An 18349-nucleotide genomic window follows, 5' to 3' on the forward strand; every position below is an offset into this window, starting at 1 on the left:
CAGTGTGTAATGACATCAGTCTATACTAGAGATGAAAAAGCCGGGGGGGACAGAAAATTGAGGGGGGGAACAGGTTCTAGTGTGTTTTTTTCTGGAAAAATGGGAAAAAATGGAGTGTGCAGTATGTTATTCTACAATGATAAATAATGATATTCAAACTATATAATATGAAGATCTTAATGAAAGACTTCTAAGACTTTAGGTATTTAAGTTCTCCGAGAGATGACTCTTTACATTTAAAAATGAGGTGTTTTTCAAAAAAAGAAATATTGTTGGGAAATGCTTGGACTGTAGCCAGCATAGAAGGAGAATTTAATCCCTTCCCTCTCCTGTGTGGCCCTGAATAAGGTGTCGCCTTTGAAGCTCACATTAGCTTTGGAAGAGGAAAAAGAATCATTTAGTACTAATACAGCAGTACAAGGGTTATGAGCACAATTTTACCATGCATGCATCCTCAAAATGCCTTCCAAGAGCTCTTTCAAGGATATAAAATGGTACATCATGACCCCCTCAGAAACAGATATGGTGTGCTTTGAGAAACTTTCAAAAATAACATTCCTACAATCCAGTCCAGAAACCAGACAGTTTTTCCAGCACTTCACTTTACTCAATCTGTATACTCAGGATATGTGCTCACTGTGAGGGTGTGTGTATTGCATTCACACATTTAGTAAGTTTTGTCTCTACCGGAAAAAATAACAACACATGTTTACATATGTGTGCACATCCAGCCATGTGCACACATGTATGCAGACACACATGACTGCAAAACATAAAATCAGTTTGTTTTGTGTTAGTAATTTCTTCGGCAGCGATATAGCGTAAACCAACATGATTTACAGGAGTTCAATTTCAAAATTTTGCTGGATTTTTTAACCTGAAGATGACGGCTTTTCTTAGGTATACATTTTCAGCAAATGAAAATCTTCTGTTTATAAGTTTAGTTAGAGAAGCTGTGTCCCACTGCAGTATGGCCCCAAGGAGCCTCAAATGTGGCAACTCCTATTTGGTCACAGTACCCCAGTTGTGGAACATTTTCCCAGCAGAGATTTAGTTGTTCCCCCATGTTCTTATCATTCAGTTTAAATCATTCTTATTTGGACCAACTTTGGGAAAGTAAGCACACATTTTATTCCTTTTCCTCCCTCTGTTTGCTTGCATTGTTTTTATTATGTCACCAGATGTAATTTCTAATATTAGAAACATGCAATTTGTGATTTTAGATTTGGCATTTGTTATTTTAATTGTGTGCTTTCATGTAGATTCTTACATGTCCCGAGCTCGTAGGAGGAAAGGTGGATATAAATGAAATAAATAGTAATACAATGTGAATATAGGAGGAAAATATTGCTTTTTCATGCTATGTTTTTTTCCCATCAGAACTACAGAGCAACAGTGGAAATCTTAGCTGCACTTAAGTGCCTTGCTGTTCAGAGGAATAGTGTAGACAAAGTTTCATAACAGTGATCTAAAGCGACAGGTAAATGTCGGGTGAACAGTTTTAACATCTTTCTTTCTAACTGCATCAAACCTATCTCATGTTCTTCTGAGCCTCTGAGTCTTGGTTGTGAATCATGTAATACTATTTCAGACATTATAAATATAGTGTTGTCTTGGTTTTGACCTCTCAACGCTCTTGAGATTTAATTGCTTGCTCTATTTATCCCAAGAAGGAAAGGCTGGAGCACAGATTCCTTCAGAAGCTAGTCATTTCAAACTCAACAACAGTTTTCCCTTTGAGAAAGTTCACGATGCTTGGTCACAACTCTTTTGAAATCCAAATATATAATGTCTTGGGCTTTCTCTGACAAATAGAGTTTTCATGACAGGAATGGAACACGGAGAAGCTTACCCATCTTCCATGGGGTGGTAGCGGCCATCAATTGCCACTACAAGCCCTGACAAAGATACTCATTGGCTGAAATCCTAGTGCAACAGTTACACAAACTGTGTAACTTAAGAAAGTGAGTTGCCATAAAGTTAAGAATTCTCCACAATGACCTGTTGCATACTGATTCACATCACTCAGTATGTAATACTGTAGTGTTTGTGGAAATCTCTTAAGTCACCACAATTCACATTCAAAAGTTGCACCATTTATGTAACTGCACAACAGAATTTCAGCTACTGCGTCTTGGGGTGTGGGGAATGAGGTGGGAATCCCAGAACAGCATTCTGAGGACTAAGCAAGCTGAGTGATCATGAGATGACGTTTGACTGCTGGAGGTGAGAGGAGGAAAATCCAAGGGTAGGTGGGTAGAATGGAGTGCCTGCAATCCTAAATAGAAAGTATACGCACTGCAGGGCCCATTTGTACAGAAAACTAGATTTTCACTCAGAGATCCTCTAGTGATAATTCTACCATAGTTCTTCCACCTGCAGCTGAGTACCTTTTAAGTGGCACATCATGTTCACAGGATGCTGCCATGCTGTGTGGCCAGAGGGACTATTTCTTGGAACAGATTCATGATTATGATGATTCCAGTAAGGATCTTGCAAAAACAGCAAGGAACAGTTTGCACAGATTTAACAGGCAACACTTTTCAAGCATCAGATCAGCTGCCCCTGCTGCCCAATCTAGGCTCGGCTCAGCACACGACACCTCCCTGGGGAAATCACAGCCCTCCCATCCTGCTCCCAGGCCCATGCTGAAGCCAACTAAAGCAAGTACTGTACTGTAAATCCTCTCCTTCAGCTACAGACTTGCAGCCAACAGAAACTGAAGAAACAATTATCAACCACAAACGGAGAACTTTTCAGCCCTCCAAAACCCCTGGCTGGACATGAAAATCATTAGGGCCGCTGTGAAAACCTCCCTCACTATATAATGTGCACCACTCTCTGAGCAAGGGATGGCAAAGGTTGGGTCGAAAGGACAAACCACGAGAAGAAGACTGAGAGAGAACAGTGTTGGCGGTGGGGACTTAAAGGGCTCGTTCTCCATCAATGGAGAAGACATTTAAATCAGGTATGGAAATCATGTTGTACAGCTAATCCTCCCCCGAAGACTGGGCATCATCCGAACTGCGGATCTCCGCCAGTGTGCAAAAGGAGAACTATCAAGGGTCCCTTTTCAAAGCCTTTCCGTCCTTCCTTCTCTGAAACTCTTGGTTCCGGAGCTCTGATGCTGAGTCGCTCCTTGAGGTTCAGCTCCAGGTTTGGCGCCAAGGCAGGCAGGCAGGGACACAGGTCCGTTCAGGTCGCCTCCCCCCCGAAAACCTCCGGCCCACATCCCGGAGGGGCAACGCTGCCCATTTCCAGCAGGGAGCAAAGATGGGTACCTTCCAGTTTGATCTCCCCAAGATCGGCGCCATCCCCCCCCGCCGCCGCCGCCGCCGCCGCCGTGCCCGAGACCCCTCTCCCTTTCCTTACCAGTCGTGGAGTGAAGACTCTCCAGGCTCCAGTACCTGGAAAGAACCCCTCGCATGCCGCCGCCGCCGCCGCTGCTCCCGCCGCTCCCGCCGCCGCACACCACGCCGCTGCTATCCGACTCGGAGCCCGGCGAGAGTCCGGAGCTGCCGCTGCTACTGCAGGTCTCGCCGCCGGGCGCCCTGCCGGACTCGCCGCTGGAGCATTGCTGGGTCCTCATGCGGGCCGCGGGAAGGGCGAGCCCGGCGGCTCGGCTGCTCTCGGGGGCGGAAAGAGGGCCACCTCCGGCCGTGCGGCCGCTGCGCCGGAGCTGGCCAGGAGCCCCGGCAACCGGTCCCCGGGGCGGCCTCCGAGCCGGCGGTGTGGGATCCCGCTCCTCTCACTTGCCAGCCGGCTGCGCGCGGCCGCCGCCTGACATCACTGGGGGGTCCGTCAGGGAGGCTCCCTCGGCGGCCCCCGCGCCACAGTTGGTTGGTTGGTTGGCAGGAAGGCAGGCAGGCAGCGGCGGGGCTGCTTCCAAGAGGAGGGCGGGCGGGCGAGGCGGGAAGCCAAGCCCCCCCCCGTCGCGAGCCAGGGAGCGGGAACGAGAGCCGTTCGGTCCGAAAGGAGGCGGGCGCGGAGAACGCGCCTCACACGGGCCCGCCAGAAGCAGCACAAGCGAGAGCTCCGCGGCTGCTCCCCGTGGAACCAACCACCAGAACCAAGGCGGCGTTGTATCTGGGCACGTCACTGCGCGGAAAGCCCCTTGAGCAGCCTGGGAGTCACCTCTAAGGAAAGATGCAGGCGGTGCGGCTACACGTGTTCACAGCGTCCTGACGGTGTCTGGAACTGGTATCACTTTAAAACTGTTCTAGAGAGCCCTTTAGCCCACCAAGTCAAACGGGAAAAAATACACATTTTCCCATTAAAATCCGGGGGGAGGGGAGGGGTTGCCCCATTAGAATAAATAATGTGACTATTGATGAGATCAAGCTATATAGTTTTAGGTTGCTCTCTCTCTCTGTCTCGCTCGCTCTCTGTTTACTCTGCAGACTCCAATAACTCAAGTCTCTGTAGTGTCGATTGTGCATGAATTTGTGGTTTAATCTGAACCAAACTCAGGAAGGGAGGAGAAGAAATGAACAGGACCCTCAAGTGTGTTAAATGCAGCCTTTCCCGTTATTGTACAGGGTTTCTTCCTGGGACTTAAAGGTTAAGTAACAACAGAGATGTGGGATGTGGTGGCGCTGCGGGTTAAACCGCAGAAGCCTCTGTGCTGCAAGGTCGGAAGACCAGCAGTCGTAAGAGCAAATCCATGCAACAGAGTGACCTCCTGTCGCTTGTTCTAGCTCCCGCCAACCTAGCGGTTGGAAAGCATGTAAATATGAGTAGATAAATAGGTACCAGCACGGTGGGAAGGTAACGGCGTTCCATGTCTAGTCGTGCTGCCCATGTGACCGCGGAAGCTGTCTATGGACAAAAGCTGGCTCTACGACTTGGAGACGGGGATGAGCACCCCATCCTAGAGTCGGAAACGACTAGACTAAATGTCAAGGGGAACCTTTACCTAACAACAGAGAAAGACTCGGAGAACGACACGGAAAGAGGACAAGGCAAGGAAGTGTCCGAGTTGTGTTGTAAGGCCATAAATACAGAAGCAAATAAGCAAATGAAAATGGTTAATTAGATTCTAACTAATTTCCCATTCCATGCCCAGAAATTGACCGAACTGGGAAATGAATCTCACATCAACGCTGATGAAGAGAACAGGCTGGACATGCGACACACAAACAGCTCTACCCTCCAACAACTTGCCCCCATTCCCTGGCCCCCATCATTTGCTACCTGAGACAGTCGTTGCATTTTGCCTCATAGTAGGGCTGTCCTTTCAAAAAGAATACAATCCCTTGGCCATTTATTTCTGCATATATGTTATGAATGAGAGTTCTTCAGCACCTCTAATTCCATAATAACTTCATTTCTAATGTCTCTCTCCACAGAGAAATGTTTCTTCAAAACTGCTAGGAAAGCAAAAAAAATGTGACATTTGCAGCAGACACTGTGCTGATATCTCAAATTCACAGTACTGGTGCCTGCAAGGCATGCTGTCTGTTGCTGCTTTGACAGTGGCAGCTTTCCCTTTCAGGGATGGAGGGTATGCGGCAGCTTGAGGAAAAGAAGGCATCTCACTTGGCTTTCTGGTTGCACAAAACAGGAATGGTGGGAAAGCCACATAAGCATTTGCTTGAGATCTTGCAAGGACTGGCAATGCCAAGGGCCAGGCACTGGGAGGACTGAACAAGAGCCAAAGGGTAGGGTGGGTAGAAAGTCAAGCACCAGCCAAACATCTGGGCAAAGGGGAGAAATAGGGAAAGTAAAGAAAGTGGCTGAGGTCAGAAGCTGACCAGGATGTGGCATGAGGAGTGAGCATAAATCTATGTGTGTGTTACATTGTAAGCCCTACTATTCTTCTTTCCCCATAGCAGGTGGTATAATCATGAAGCAAAACATCCTCAAATTTCTTACATGGTATTTTACAATCTCTCATCTGTGATAAGACACAGCTTTGCAGTAACAGGCTGTGCAGAAATATGTTAGCGAAAGCACAGACAGCTGTTGGGACATGTGTGTGAATATGCATACATGTGTCATGTTAAACTTGCCTCAGAGTCTGAGAATGTGCCTGTGCAGAGGGTATATAAAGTCATGAGAGAGAGAGTGAGGGAGAGAGGGAGGGAGGGAGGGAGGGAGGGAGAAATGTTGATTGCATAAAAGTGTGTGCTGTTATGTACACATAGGAAGCCATAGTCTTTAGTTTTGAAGACATGAATAGGGCTGTAAATTATAGGGCTTTTTGGAGGTCACTAATTCATAAGATCACCATAATTTGGAAATAGGTTGATGGCACATAACAACATGCATAGAATACCAATAATTTAAATCCTTTCTAACCTGGCTTCCTCCCCAGATTTGGAACTGAAATTGCCTTGGTCACTACCACCACCACCCAGTACATGATCTACCATGGTAGATGACAGTGAAGATTTTCTTGCTGGCAGTGGCAGCAGCTGGTGACCATGATTACAAGGGAATGTGAATCAATCTGGGTTTTGATTTGAATTTCAAAGACACTGAACTAGAGAAGGGCATGAATCCAAATTGTCAGATCATGCTGGATCACCATACAAGCACCAGAGGTGCCACATAGTCCCATCTCGCACCCCCCTGACTGGATTTCCCCCACTCACCAGTAAACACACGCATTGCTCCTTTTCCTCTTCAGTCATTTCACCAATCACTGCAGGAGCATGGACTTCACTTCTCTGCCTCCTCCAGCAACCACCCACCCAAAGGCAGTGTTGCAGAAATCCCTGCTTACCTCCTCATTTGACTGGACAGCTGCTGGAGGAGGTGGAGAAGGGAAGTCCATGCTCCTGCCATAAGTGGTGAAATTACCAAAGAAGGAGTGGAGTGCAGCTTGGCTAGTGAGTGGGGGACGGGACCATGTGGTACCTGTGGTGCCGGTACAACAACCCAGCACAATCCAATGATCCAGATTCATGCGCATCTTTACATTGAACCTTAGTTTCAAAACAGGTTCAGCACCTTGGATAAAGGCCTTTGCATAAAAGTTCTGAAAAGTAAGAAGAAACTCAGCTTGGATTCATAGCATCCCTTTCTCAAAAATGGAATCACTACCAACTTGGAATGGGCACAAATCATAAAAATGGCAGTTTGCGATGGTTCATGGCTAACCATAAACCACCACAAATCGCCTGTAAAATGAACTGATTTGTGGGTTTTGGCCCCCCACTGGCATCACCTGGCCTACCTGCTGCCACTGGTGTCATCACCTCAGCTTCCCCAGGTGGCCCATAGAGGCAAAGGCAGTGTCAGAGAAGCCATCCAAAGGAGCCAGGTTGCAGCACCTGCACATGTACTCACCAACCAGCTTGTTACCAGGGAAGCCTGGTTCTGGGACTTCCCTGGCAATGAGCCGGCCAGCATCCCAGTTCATTACATTTTTGGGGTCCATGGTTCATTTCATGCCCATTTCTACTAGCCACGATTGTTTCTTGGATGTCTCAGCAGATCTCAGTTCACTGCCAAGGTAGGTCTAGATGCCTCATGCTGCACTGGACCTTTTGATATCTGCAGGATAACCTTACCAAAGCCTGAAAGTTTACTTTGTTGGAAGTCAGCTGTCAAAATTTCCTACTGGCCATGCTGGCTGGGAGATTTTGAGAGCCATAGTCTTAAACAAGTAACTTTTGCAAGATCTGGATCTCAGGAAATGATACTTAGATTACTGTGGCTACTGAGTCACACTAAAACATCCTGTCCCAAGGCACCACAGGTTCTTTTTAAGGAGAAAGGTGGGATAAAAATATTTTAAATAAATAAATATCTCTCGTGCTACTTTGTATGTACATAAGCTGCTGGGTGAATTTTTCCACAGATTAAGGATGGGGCATTATAGAGATAGAGATAGATTTGATGTTACTCAGACAATGGAAACACTGGAATTCTCTCATTCCAGAACTCATTTGGGAGAGGGTTGAATTTCCCCTTCAAATCTGGATTGGTATGTTGGGGTATTCATAGATGTGCCACTGTCCCTAGTCAGCCAAATGGCAATAATCACTAGGAATTTTCCTTCTTATGCCAGCTTCAGCTGATGCAACAGTTTCACCCTTTACTTGCATAGGTCAGAACAGGCAACTATTATTCATGTCTGCATTGGGCTACTGTGCTGACTGCCTTTGAGGGTGGCTCAGAAACTACAGTTCATTGGAAAGGCAGCTGTCAAACTGCTATTTGATCTTACAGATTCTTGTTCTGTTTAGACATAAAAACATGGGAGCAGCCATGCTAGATCCAGCCAAAGGCATTCCATTCCAGAGTTTCACTGGGAAGACCTCAAGAAGAATATGAGTGCAATAGCACCCTCCCACTCAGGTTCTCCAGCAAATAATGTTCAGTGGTACACTCACTCTGATGCTGGGGGTAATATAAAGCCATTATCAAATTGATTAAATGCATATAGTCTTTGCATTTATATAGTCTCCATGTCATTCTCACAGCCATTCTCTCTAACAATTGAATGTTTCTGCTTTATTTTGACTTCTGAAAACCCAGGTTAAGAACTTCCATCTCCAAATACGTCTACCTGAGTGTAGAGTACAACATGAGCATCTTAAAACATGCTCTTCCACCACTGGAGATGTACAGTAATTGCTTGCCACAAGAGACAGGGCTTTTACTTGTGGCACCACAGCTGAGGAACACTCTGACAAAGGAGGTTGGTTTGATGCAATTGTTTCATGCCCTTTAAGCTGGCAGTAGAAAACTGCAACTAATATTCTGGACAGATGTCTTCTTCTCTGAAAGTATATATTATACTATTCTTCTGTAGCTTTGCATTAATTTATGTCATTTTTGTGTTGAATTTTTAGTATTATTATTAATGAGATACATTTACTCTCTTTTTAGCTGCTCAGTATGGTAAGATAGAAAAAGGAGATACACATCCTTTGAAATAACTACAGTAAGCAATGTAAGCATGTTTAGATTGTGTGTGTGTGTGTGTGTGTGTGTGTGATTGATGTCCTGAACTTTTTATATGCACAATGCATACAATAAGAAGCTACAAGACTGCTGAAGGTATTTAGAGAAAGTGACATTCTGTTACAATGTATATGAGAAAACAATCCACAGAACAATCCACATATCTTTGACAAAATTTGATTAGTCAATAATGGCCCAGTTTTAGCACATTTTAGCTTACCAAGTCTACATAAGCTTGCTTTCTCATGCTCTGTCTTCACACAGTCTGTTCTCCCTTCACTGTGCCACATATTGAAAATGAAAATTCCCTGGATTAATTAACCATAGTCTCCCATTATGCCTAGTGCAAAACATTTGTGGTCTGTTATTTCAGACTGCAATTTCTAGTTTCCATTGGGGTCACTATAATTCAGATGTGATTTGACAGTGCATAACATAATGTGGGGAAGGAAGGATCCCGGTCAGAATATCACAACAAGACTTGTTCTTGTCTTGACTACATAAATTTAGGGAGTGGAACCTTGAGAGGTGGTGAATGCTCCAGCACTGGAGCCATTCAAGAGAAATTTAGACAGCCACCTGGCAGATATCCTTTGATTTGTATTCCTGCACTGAGCAGAGGGTTGGACTCGATGGCCTTATAGGTCCCTTTGAACTTCATGATTCTATGATTCTATAATTTGACAGTCAAATTATCCCAGCCTGGACTGGCCTTTAGGCATCCTTCAGTCTCGAGAGACTATGGTAACGTGCTCTGTATGGAGGACTTGGAACAGCGTCTAGTGTGGCTGAGAAGACCAATTCGAGAGTGACAATCCCTTCCACACTGAAGACAAATATAATCTGTCCCCTGTCCAGCTCCCTGATTTTGCTGCTTTCATGACTGCCTCTTTGCTTTGGCCTGCTGGACAAAGGTTTCTTCAAATTGGGAGAGGCCGTGATGCACGGTCTCTCCCAATGCATGGATTGGTCTAGATCAAGCTAAAAAGGGTCATTCTGAGGTGCAGTACATCATTTGGGGGTGATCCTTCCAACCACATCCAAGGATCAACCACACCGCACCACAGAAAACCCTGTTTCACGCAATCTTAACCTGACTGACACTGCGTTAACTGACATGCTGCATCAGCAATGCTTTGAAATAATTTTTAAAGGGCTTTCTTAACAATAGATCTTTCAAAATATCACTGATGCATTAGCAAGAATTAGAAAGAAATGGAAAACTCCCTCTCCCCCTCTGCAAGTGAGCGGCCAGGAAGCTTCCCATTTCGCAAAGTGCCAGCCAACCAGCCATTTTGGTTCAGTTACAATGATCACACACACTGGAACTGAACCAAAACAGAGCAATCCTACCCATACAAAAAAAAGTAGCTACTGGCAAGGACCCAGAAAGGAGCAGGGAGGCATCAATCTGGGGTGGGCTGGTTTGCAAAGGCACATACGTTGTGTTGTCCCCAAAAAATGGAGCAAACCAACCTGTCCCCTGGAGCAGGCTGAACATTTAACATATTTTACACAAGAACAGGTCTTTAACTTGAGGAAAACAACTCAGAAAGTTAACAGCTTTCAGCAATGCTATTGGCCCATTTAACAAATTTGCAAGAACAATTGTATATACCTTAGTCAAATTGGACTGAATTTTATTTACACTACAGTACTATTATTATGGTTTCAAAAATTATACTGAGATATATTTTACTTAATTAAGCTTTGTCAGAATATGAATGGATTCAAACAGCATCAGCACGGATGCGGATTCCATACAAGTAACAAACAGATTTTCGAAGGCTTTCATGGCCAGGATCTGATGGTTGTTGTGGGTTTTTCCGGCTCTTTGGCTGTGTTCTGAAGGTTGTTCTTCCTGATGTTTCACCAGTCTTTGTGGCTGGCATCTTCAGAGGACTGGAGTCAGAACTCTGTCCATGCTCTGTTGCTGTTTGTTGGATAGCTGAGTATGCCAGCCACAGAGACTGGCGAAACAACCTTCAGAACATGACCAAAGAGCCTGAAAAACCCACAACAACAGATTGTTGTGGGTTTGCACCTGCAGAGGAAGCTCTTTAAAGCCCTGGATCATCTGGGAAAGCAGCTGCTCCAGGGAAGGCAGTGTTTTATCACAGTGGGATCCTGCCTTCTGATATCCTTCATTCTGACCTTTGAAGGCTTATCCAGGACAGGAAGCTAAACAACTTGCTTTTGGATTCGTCTTGTTTGACAAGGTTGCAGTTTCTGACTCTCTGAACTTTTCTATTGCTGACCTAATTCCATATCAGCTTTCTTCCACCTTGCAACTTAGCTGTGAATCCACAAATGCACCAAGTTATGTCAGCAAGGCAAGGTAGTTTGCAAATCCAGCCAACTGCAAGGCAGACCTCCCTCACTGAATGCCTCTTCCCACTCATTAAGCAGTGACACTTCCATTTCCAGAGCTTCAGAAATCATTGGTGCACTCTTCCTTGACTTGGTCATATGACACTGTTATATTAAAACATGCTGACAGAGATTTCCCCAATCTCTTCCACAAAGTTTTTCAAACACCAGTGATTCAGTCAATGGGAATGGAGGTAATTTATTGCTGAGAAGAGAACTTTTCTGACCTCTTCAAGGCTGAGTGCCTTCCCTCTGAGAGACTAACAGAGACTAATGTATCATGGCCCCATGCCTTGTCAACATTGATAGACCACATCTGTTGACGAGTTTGCCCCATCAATTAGCATTTTACCAGTAATATTTTTTATACTATGGTTTGAAACAGATGTATGATATTTTCCATCCGTAGCTTTCTATAATGTTTTATTAGCATTATTTTTGTGCCAGAAATTTTAGTGCTGTTTTAGTAGCAATGGGGGAGAATGAAAAATCAGTTTAATTTGTTCTGTTTTTGGACAGAACAAATTATACACCCATTGAAATAAAAATAACCAAATAACAATGTTGTCACTTATAAAAGGTGTGTAATTCCTCCCCCTTGCCCCCACCATATTTTTGAATTCTGGTGTTCCTTATGATAACAGTATTGTGACGTTAGAATTTTTAGAATTAAATCCTTTATAGTTAGTCTGTTTCTTAATGCTGCTGGATCTCTTTGCTGTTCAGACAGCTTACTTATCATTGCAGCCTAAGACTGAGGGTGCAGAGTATGTTCTGGGCTTGATCTAGCAACCTTGAAAATGAATCTACTCTTTCATTTGCAGACTTTTTAAAAAATAAGAAAGCCTATTTTCTCGAACACTTGCAGTATGGCTCTATCAGTTATTCTTTCTGTGGGCCAACAATGTGTTACTGGATAAAATCTGGCAGTTCCCAAGATGCTGTTCCAGCAGATCTTTATGACTTAGCAATCATACTGACTTATACAAGGCTTCACCAACCCTGTCACTGAAATGATCTTATTCTCTCAGTACTACTTTTAAGACAGTTGAAAACTATGACTTATTTAACTTTCACTGAGTTTTCTAAAGGCTAATGTGGATCAGAGCTTGGAAGAGTTTGATGATGATGATGATGATGATGATGATGATGATGATGATGATGATGATGATGATGATGATTGATGATGATGATGCAAAAACACAAGGCACAGTCAAAATTATAAAAACGTTGTCTGGTACTACATAACAGATACAATTTTAAACCAAAAACCGAAGTATCTGTTAAATATCAGTGCAATATGTATGTTCTTCCTAATATTGCCATATTTCATAGCTCTGATGGTGTGATTTCTGACATCTGCAACTGCTTATAGTACTGCGTGAAATTTCTTGATAATGTTCCCAAAGCCCCAATGACTATCAAGACAACTGATGTGTGTTTCTTCCAGAAGCGAGATGTTTCGATTGCCAGGTCTCTGTACTTTGTTAGTTTTTCCAATTCTTTATTTTCAACTCCGGCATCCCCTGGAATTGCAATGTCAATGATCTGGACATTTCTTTGTTCTATTACTATTATGTCTGGTGTGTTATGTTCAAGGTGTCTATCCCTTTGGATCTGGAAATCCCACAAGAGCTTGACTTCCTTATTTTCTGACCCCTTCTCTACCTGATGTTACCATGGGTTTTTGGAGGCCAAGTTATATTTTTTTGCATAATGACCAGTGCACAAACTGCCACTCTATCATGTCTAACTTTGTAATCCATTTGTGCAATCTTTGGACATTTGCAGATGAGGTGTGACACAGTTCCATCTTTTTCTTGCTGTTATCACTAACTCCTTGGATCTTAACTTTCATCACATTGGTTTGGAGTGCTTGTTCTTGTGCAGCAAAAATCAAACCTTGAGTTTCTTTCTTAAGGGTCCCCAGTTTTAGCCATGCCCATGTTGAATTATGATCATGTTTTCCATCAATATTTCTCAGGTGTTGTCCATGTAGTGGTTTATTTTTCCAGCTGTTTAATTTCTTTTCAAATTGTTGTTTCTTATATTGAGCCTTTGTTTCTGTTTTCTTCAAAATATTCTCCATTTTCACTGCCGTAAGTAATTTTTCTCTGCTTGAACGGATATAATCATTTAAGCTTCTTTTTTCTTCCTCTACTACCTCCTATATTTGCAGTATTCCACTGCCTCCAGTTTTTCATGGTAAGTATAATCTGTCCACATCTCATATTGGATGTAGTGTGTGATGCATGTTCATTAGTTTCCGTGTTTTTCAATCCAATTCTTCTAGTTCGTTTTGAGTCCAATCTATTATTCTAGCTGGGTGTCTAATTACTGTAGCCCATGTGTTTATGGCTTTGATTGTATTTCTCCCATTTAATTTTGATTTTAAGATTTTCCGCGGTCTTTTGATATATTCTCTTTCTGTCAGTTCTTTAACTTTTGTGTGCATGAAGTTGTCTGCTTATAGTATTCCAAGGTATTTATAATTTTCATCACTTGAGAGTTATTTTCTAATATTGCCATTTTTAGATCTATTCCATCTAGTTTTCAGATCCAGTTTCTTCACCATGGGCCATTAAGATGGATTTCCATTTTTCCATATATATATATCCCAAGCATTTATAGGCAGGTGTTAATCCAGCTCTGTAGCAATGAGTCATATGCCTTTTTATAATCTATCCAGGCCATGTTAAGATTTGTTTTTTGTCTTTTAGCATTCTTCCGGATCATTTTACCATTAAGCAGCTGATCTTTTGTGCCTCTTGACTTTTTAAAGTTCCCTTTCTGTTCAGTTGGGTATAGGGAGTTTTCAGCTAAGTAATTATATATTGATCTTGCAAGTACTCCTGTGAGGAGTTTGAACATTGTTGTAAGGCATGTAATTGGTCAATAATTACTGGGTTCATTGCCCTTTTGTTGTTGTTGTTGTTGTTGTTGTTGTTGTTGTTGTTCTTGTTGTTGTTGTTGTTGTTCTTGTTAAACACCAGCCACAGTCAAAATTACAAAAACATTGAGTGCTATTATATGACAGATACAGGTTTTGGCATTGTATATATGCTGTTCCTTCAGCACAGTATATGTGCTGCTCCTATTATCCTATTATTATTGCTGCTGTTTTTACAGGTCTTAGAATTCCTATGGCTATACTCATGGTAGGATAGTAGGGATGTAGAAAATATATCCCCCCACAAAGATACAGTGGGGTCTTGACTTGAGAACTTAATCCGTATTGGAAGGCGGTTCTCAAGTCAAAAAGTTCTCAGGTCAAATCTGCATTTCCCATAGGAATGCATTGAAAACCATTTGATCCGTATCTGCTCTTTTCCGTCCATAGAAACTAATGGGAAGCTGCTATTCTGCCTTCGACCACTAGAGGGGGATATTTTGTTTCTTTTTTTCTTAGGTCAAGAAAGGTTCAGGGAAGGCAGGGAAAATGCAGTCCAGGCAGTACAGTACCAGGCAGTCTGAAGACTGTTTCCCAATCCACTCTCTAAACGCTGGGAGGAGTGAGGAAGCAGACAGGCACCCTTTTCACTGGCCAACAGTTAACTGAAAGTTCAAATTTTGCACTTTCCCTGCCTCCCACGTGGTTTTTTTCAGTTCTTAAATCAAAGTATGTAAGTCAAGTCAATATTTTCCTATGAGAGTGGTTCTTAAGTCAAAATGTTCTTAACTCAAGCCGTTCTTAAGTCAAGACCCCACTGTAACTCTTTTTAAGATATATATATATATATACATTATACAAGTTGTTTAGATACTATTCTCACCCACATGGAGAACTCCAGGAACAGGAGAACTCCATGTTGCTGTTTATCCCTGTTGTGTCTGTTTTGTACATCCTTCCTCATCTTGTGGATGTCTCTAAAGAGCTTCCGCAGCACCATCTTCCAGGTGACCATTGCAACACGTAATGCTTTCCCTCATTTTCTTACATAGTTTGTCTTTAAAAAATTTATAGCCTTTGTATATTTACTCAGAAACAAATCCCACTGAGCTTGCCTTTGCGTATGTGTGCAGTAATTCTTTGGCACTCTCCCTCAGTTCCCTTCCAGCTAAGTCTGTGTCCTTTAAAAAAATGTATCTGCCAAGACCAAACACAATACTCAACTGGAGGCCTAACCAAGAATGCAAGGATAGAGATAAAATCAGGCATGCCCTGAAGGACAAACTTATGGAATTGTAAGGGAGGGAGAGCTGACAAACTGCCTGTGCCAATAACATTTTGAAGTTTAGCACTGGGAATGGGAGTGCTATTTCCTCCCTCTGCTTAAAAGAAAGAAACACACACACAAGTATGCATCTCAAGAATCTGTCATTCTGTACAGCTGCATTATGTACTACTTGTGTCTTCATTATGTATCATTCTTAATATAAGCTGTTGCATTTTCTCCCAACATCTTTTAACCTGGGCAGAATTTCATGGTCTGCAGCCAATTGCTAGGTCAAACCAGAAAAGATCCATTAAATCAAATGCTGATTGGTAAGTTCATCCCATTTATATAATCTCCATTGATTCTCTGTGTCTAGTCTAGTCATGACTAGCAACTGGATTTAGGCCCCAAGGTTCCAGCTAGAATCACAGCGTTCAACATTTTGATTTATTTCTATCTGATTTCAATACATTGTGTATCTTTCTATCATTGACTATTTTTGACATTAAAAGCTAAACCATAGACAAGGAAGCTTTGGATGTTGTTCACTGGTAATGCATAACATATATTTATAGGTAGCAATAATAACTAATATGCATGCACACAAAAACACATACACAGAAAGACAGATACACACACACACACACACACACACACACACACACACGTATATTCCTAGCCTGTATAAGTGTATGTGTACATGTGTATTTTGTAATGGACTAAACAATTTCTTTCCAAGGTAGAGGAATGACAGGTCCAGAGATCCATTTCAGGATAGTGTCGAAAATTAGAAAGCCTTGTGTGGACTAATGGCATTGGGCCTGTATTTAATTTATGTATTAATCTGAGAAACAGACAGGGAAGCAATTCATATTCCTGGAAATACAGGTGCATGCAAAAAAGATTTTAGTGGGCAAAACAAACAGCTAGTCCTCATGGACATGATTTGGGCTAGTCAGAGTTAACTTGCTTCTGAAGGAAAACATCTAAAACTTTCTAAAACCTTTGGCACCACCTATTGGTCAAATGCCATATAACTTGTTATTCTATTCTATTAAAATAATCCGAATTTATCTGAATACTGTAACTTCAGACAAGACCTTGGGGATAAGATGCTTCAAGTAAAAGAATTGTCTGTAATGTGTTTCCTTCTTTTGTAAGGTATAACAAAAAAAAGCTCCCAAAACCACACAAACTCATAACAAGTAGGAATGACACTAAGTTGTTCTTATAGGGAGGTTATATCAAGTAACATTTTATAGCTACTTTTGAAAGTTTTTAGAGGCACTTTGAGTGGAAGTTTTATTCAAGACTTTCATCAATCCTGAAGTTTTTAAACAGTTACAAAAAGAAGCAATAAAAAGGGAGGTATTAATGCAAACTGTTACTTTTTAAACATTGCAACAAGTCACGGCAACAAATTTATTCCGAAAAGTAACACTCCAAGCTCCTGACTGAAACAAAATAAGAAGCTGGGATGGTTGTAACCAGTTTTCTTCTATACCTGGAGCGAAGGCACAAGATGAGTCCAGCAACTGCAGAAACCATTGTTCTTAAGAGGTTTTGAATAATATTGAGGAGAAATGGATGGGTGATAAATTGTCAGCAGTATCACTGACGAAGTGATCCTACTTTAGAAATGCACCAATGGCAGTAATTACATATAGCACATATGTAAGTAACATTGTATACCACTGAGAACTAGATTTTAAAAAATACCTCTGTGCTAGGGAATTAACATATGAATTCCTTTCTTCTTTATTAAATCTCCTCAGGAATTGATTCCCAAATATTCTTCCCTGCAGAATGGCTAATCTGTGTATTTATTATTTATTTGAAACATTCTTAATGCATCTTTCTCCTTGAAAAGGACCAAAAGTAGCTTGCATCTTTAAAAGACAATATTAAAGCTAACAACAGTGAGTATACAAATACTGGAAAGGATCAGATAAATACTATACTAAAAACAGGAGCAACACGAAACACATTCAAAGCAGTAAAGCACAACAGTTCATTTAAAAACACCACTCAGGCAGCCAACCTGGGCATCACCCAACCTGGGCATCCAGACTCAGAGATGAATCCAGGAGCAGCTCCAAGCTGTTCACCTTTATAGCCTTGAGCAAGTCCCAGAGCACCTCCAGAAGAAGGGAACCATAAACCACTTCTAAGTAATTTATATATTGGAAAAGTTAGCAAGGTTACTGAATCAACAGAATCAACTTGGGAGCACACAGTATTCATTTAACAAGCACCTACTTCAGCATTAGGTAATCAATGTTCTTGCATTTTGGGTTTTAATATGTTTCATCGCCAGAAATAGGGCAGGGCAATTGCAAAGGATAAGGGCTGAGCCTCTGGATCTTCTCGCCATCTGGAGAAGTCTGATTAGCAGAAACAAATTAAGTTGATATGGGCCACAATGCTAAACAGCCAGTCTGATCTGCCACAAAAGGATCCACACAAGAGCTCCTAGATTTGAAATGGTTGTCATCAAAATGTGAACTTTCTTTCCATTAGTATCATATTTTGTGTTACTTCACGCCGTGCAACCCCCTGTGAAAATATGGGCACTAGGATAGGACCACCAAGTGGCTGCAGGCTGTTTCTGTTATCCAAAACACCAGATCAAAGGAAGCACAACTAGGAAAAGCAGCTAGAGCAAGAGAACATGCTCTGTAATGTCCATTTCAAGTCAGTTCCACAAACTTCTCTAAAACATGAAGCCCTCTGGAAAGAGTAAAAATCCACAAAAAATCTCCAGGGAAACAAGGCATGTCAATGCAAGTCAGTTATTTAGAAATTTTCTGGCACCTATGGTTCTCCATCATTTTGAACTGGCAAAACTTCAAAATCATGAATTTCACTTTTCTGGGAAAGTTATCAAAGAAAGACAGGTTAATCAT

At 42.3% G+C, this 18349-nt stretch overlaps 1 protein-coding gene across 4 annotated transcripts in view; it reads right to left on the reverse strand.

Annotated features, from left to right (window-relative positions):
* Window positions 1–18349, reverse strand: part of ARHGEF4 (Rho guanine nucleotide exchange factor 4) — a 207299-nt gene that overhangs the window by 110627 nt on the left and 78323 nt on the right. The window contains exon 1 of one of the 4 annotated variants that reach the window (XM_078389383.1): window positions 3373–3738. The exons of the other annotated variants lie outside the window; for them this stretch is intronic. Coding sequence (XP_078245509.1) covers window positions 3373–3589 — 217 coding nt within the window. The 5' untranslated portion in view covers window positions 3590–3738. Of the gene's footprint in view, window positions 1–3372; window positions 3739–18349 lie in introns of those variants that run through there. 4 annotated transcript variants of the gene reach the window in all.

Source organism: Pogona vitticeps, chromosome 3, assembly GCF_051106095.1.
Source record: "Pogona vitticeps strain Pit_001003342236 chromosome 3, PviZW2.1, whole genome shotgun sequence".
Taxonomy (NCBI): Eukaryota; Metazoa; Chordata; class Lepidosauria; order Squamata; family Agamidae; genus Pogona; species Pogona vitticeps.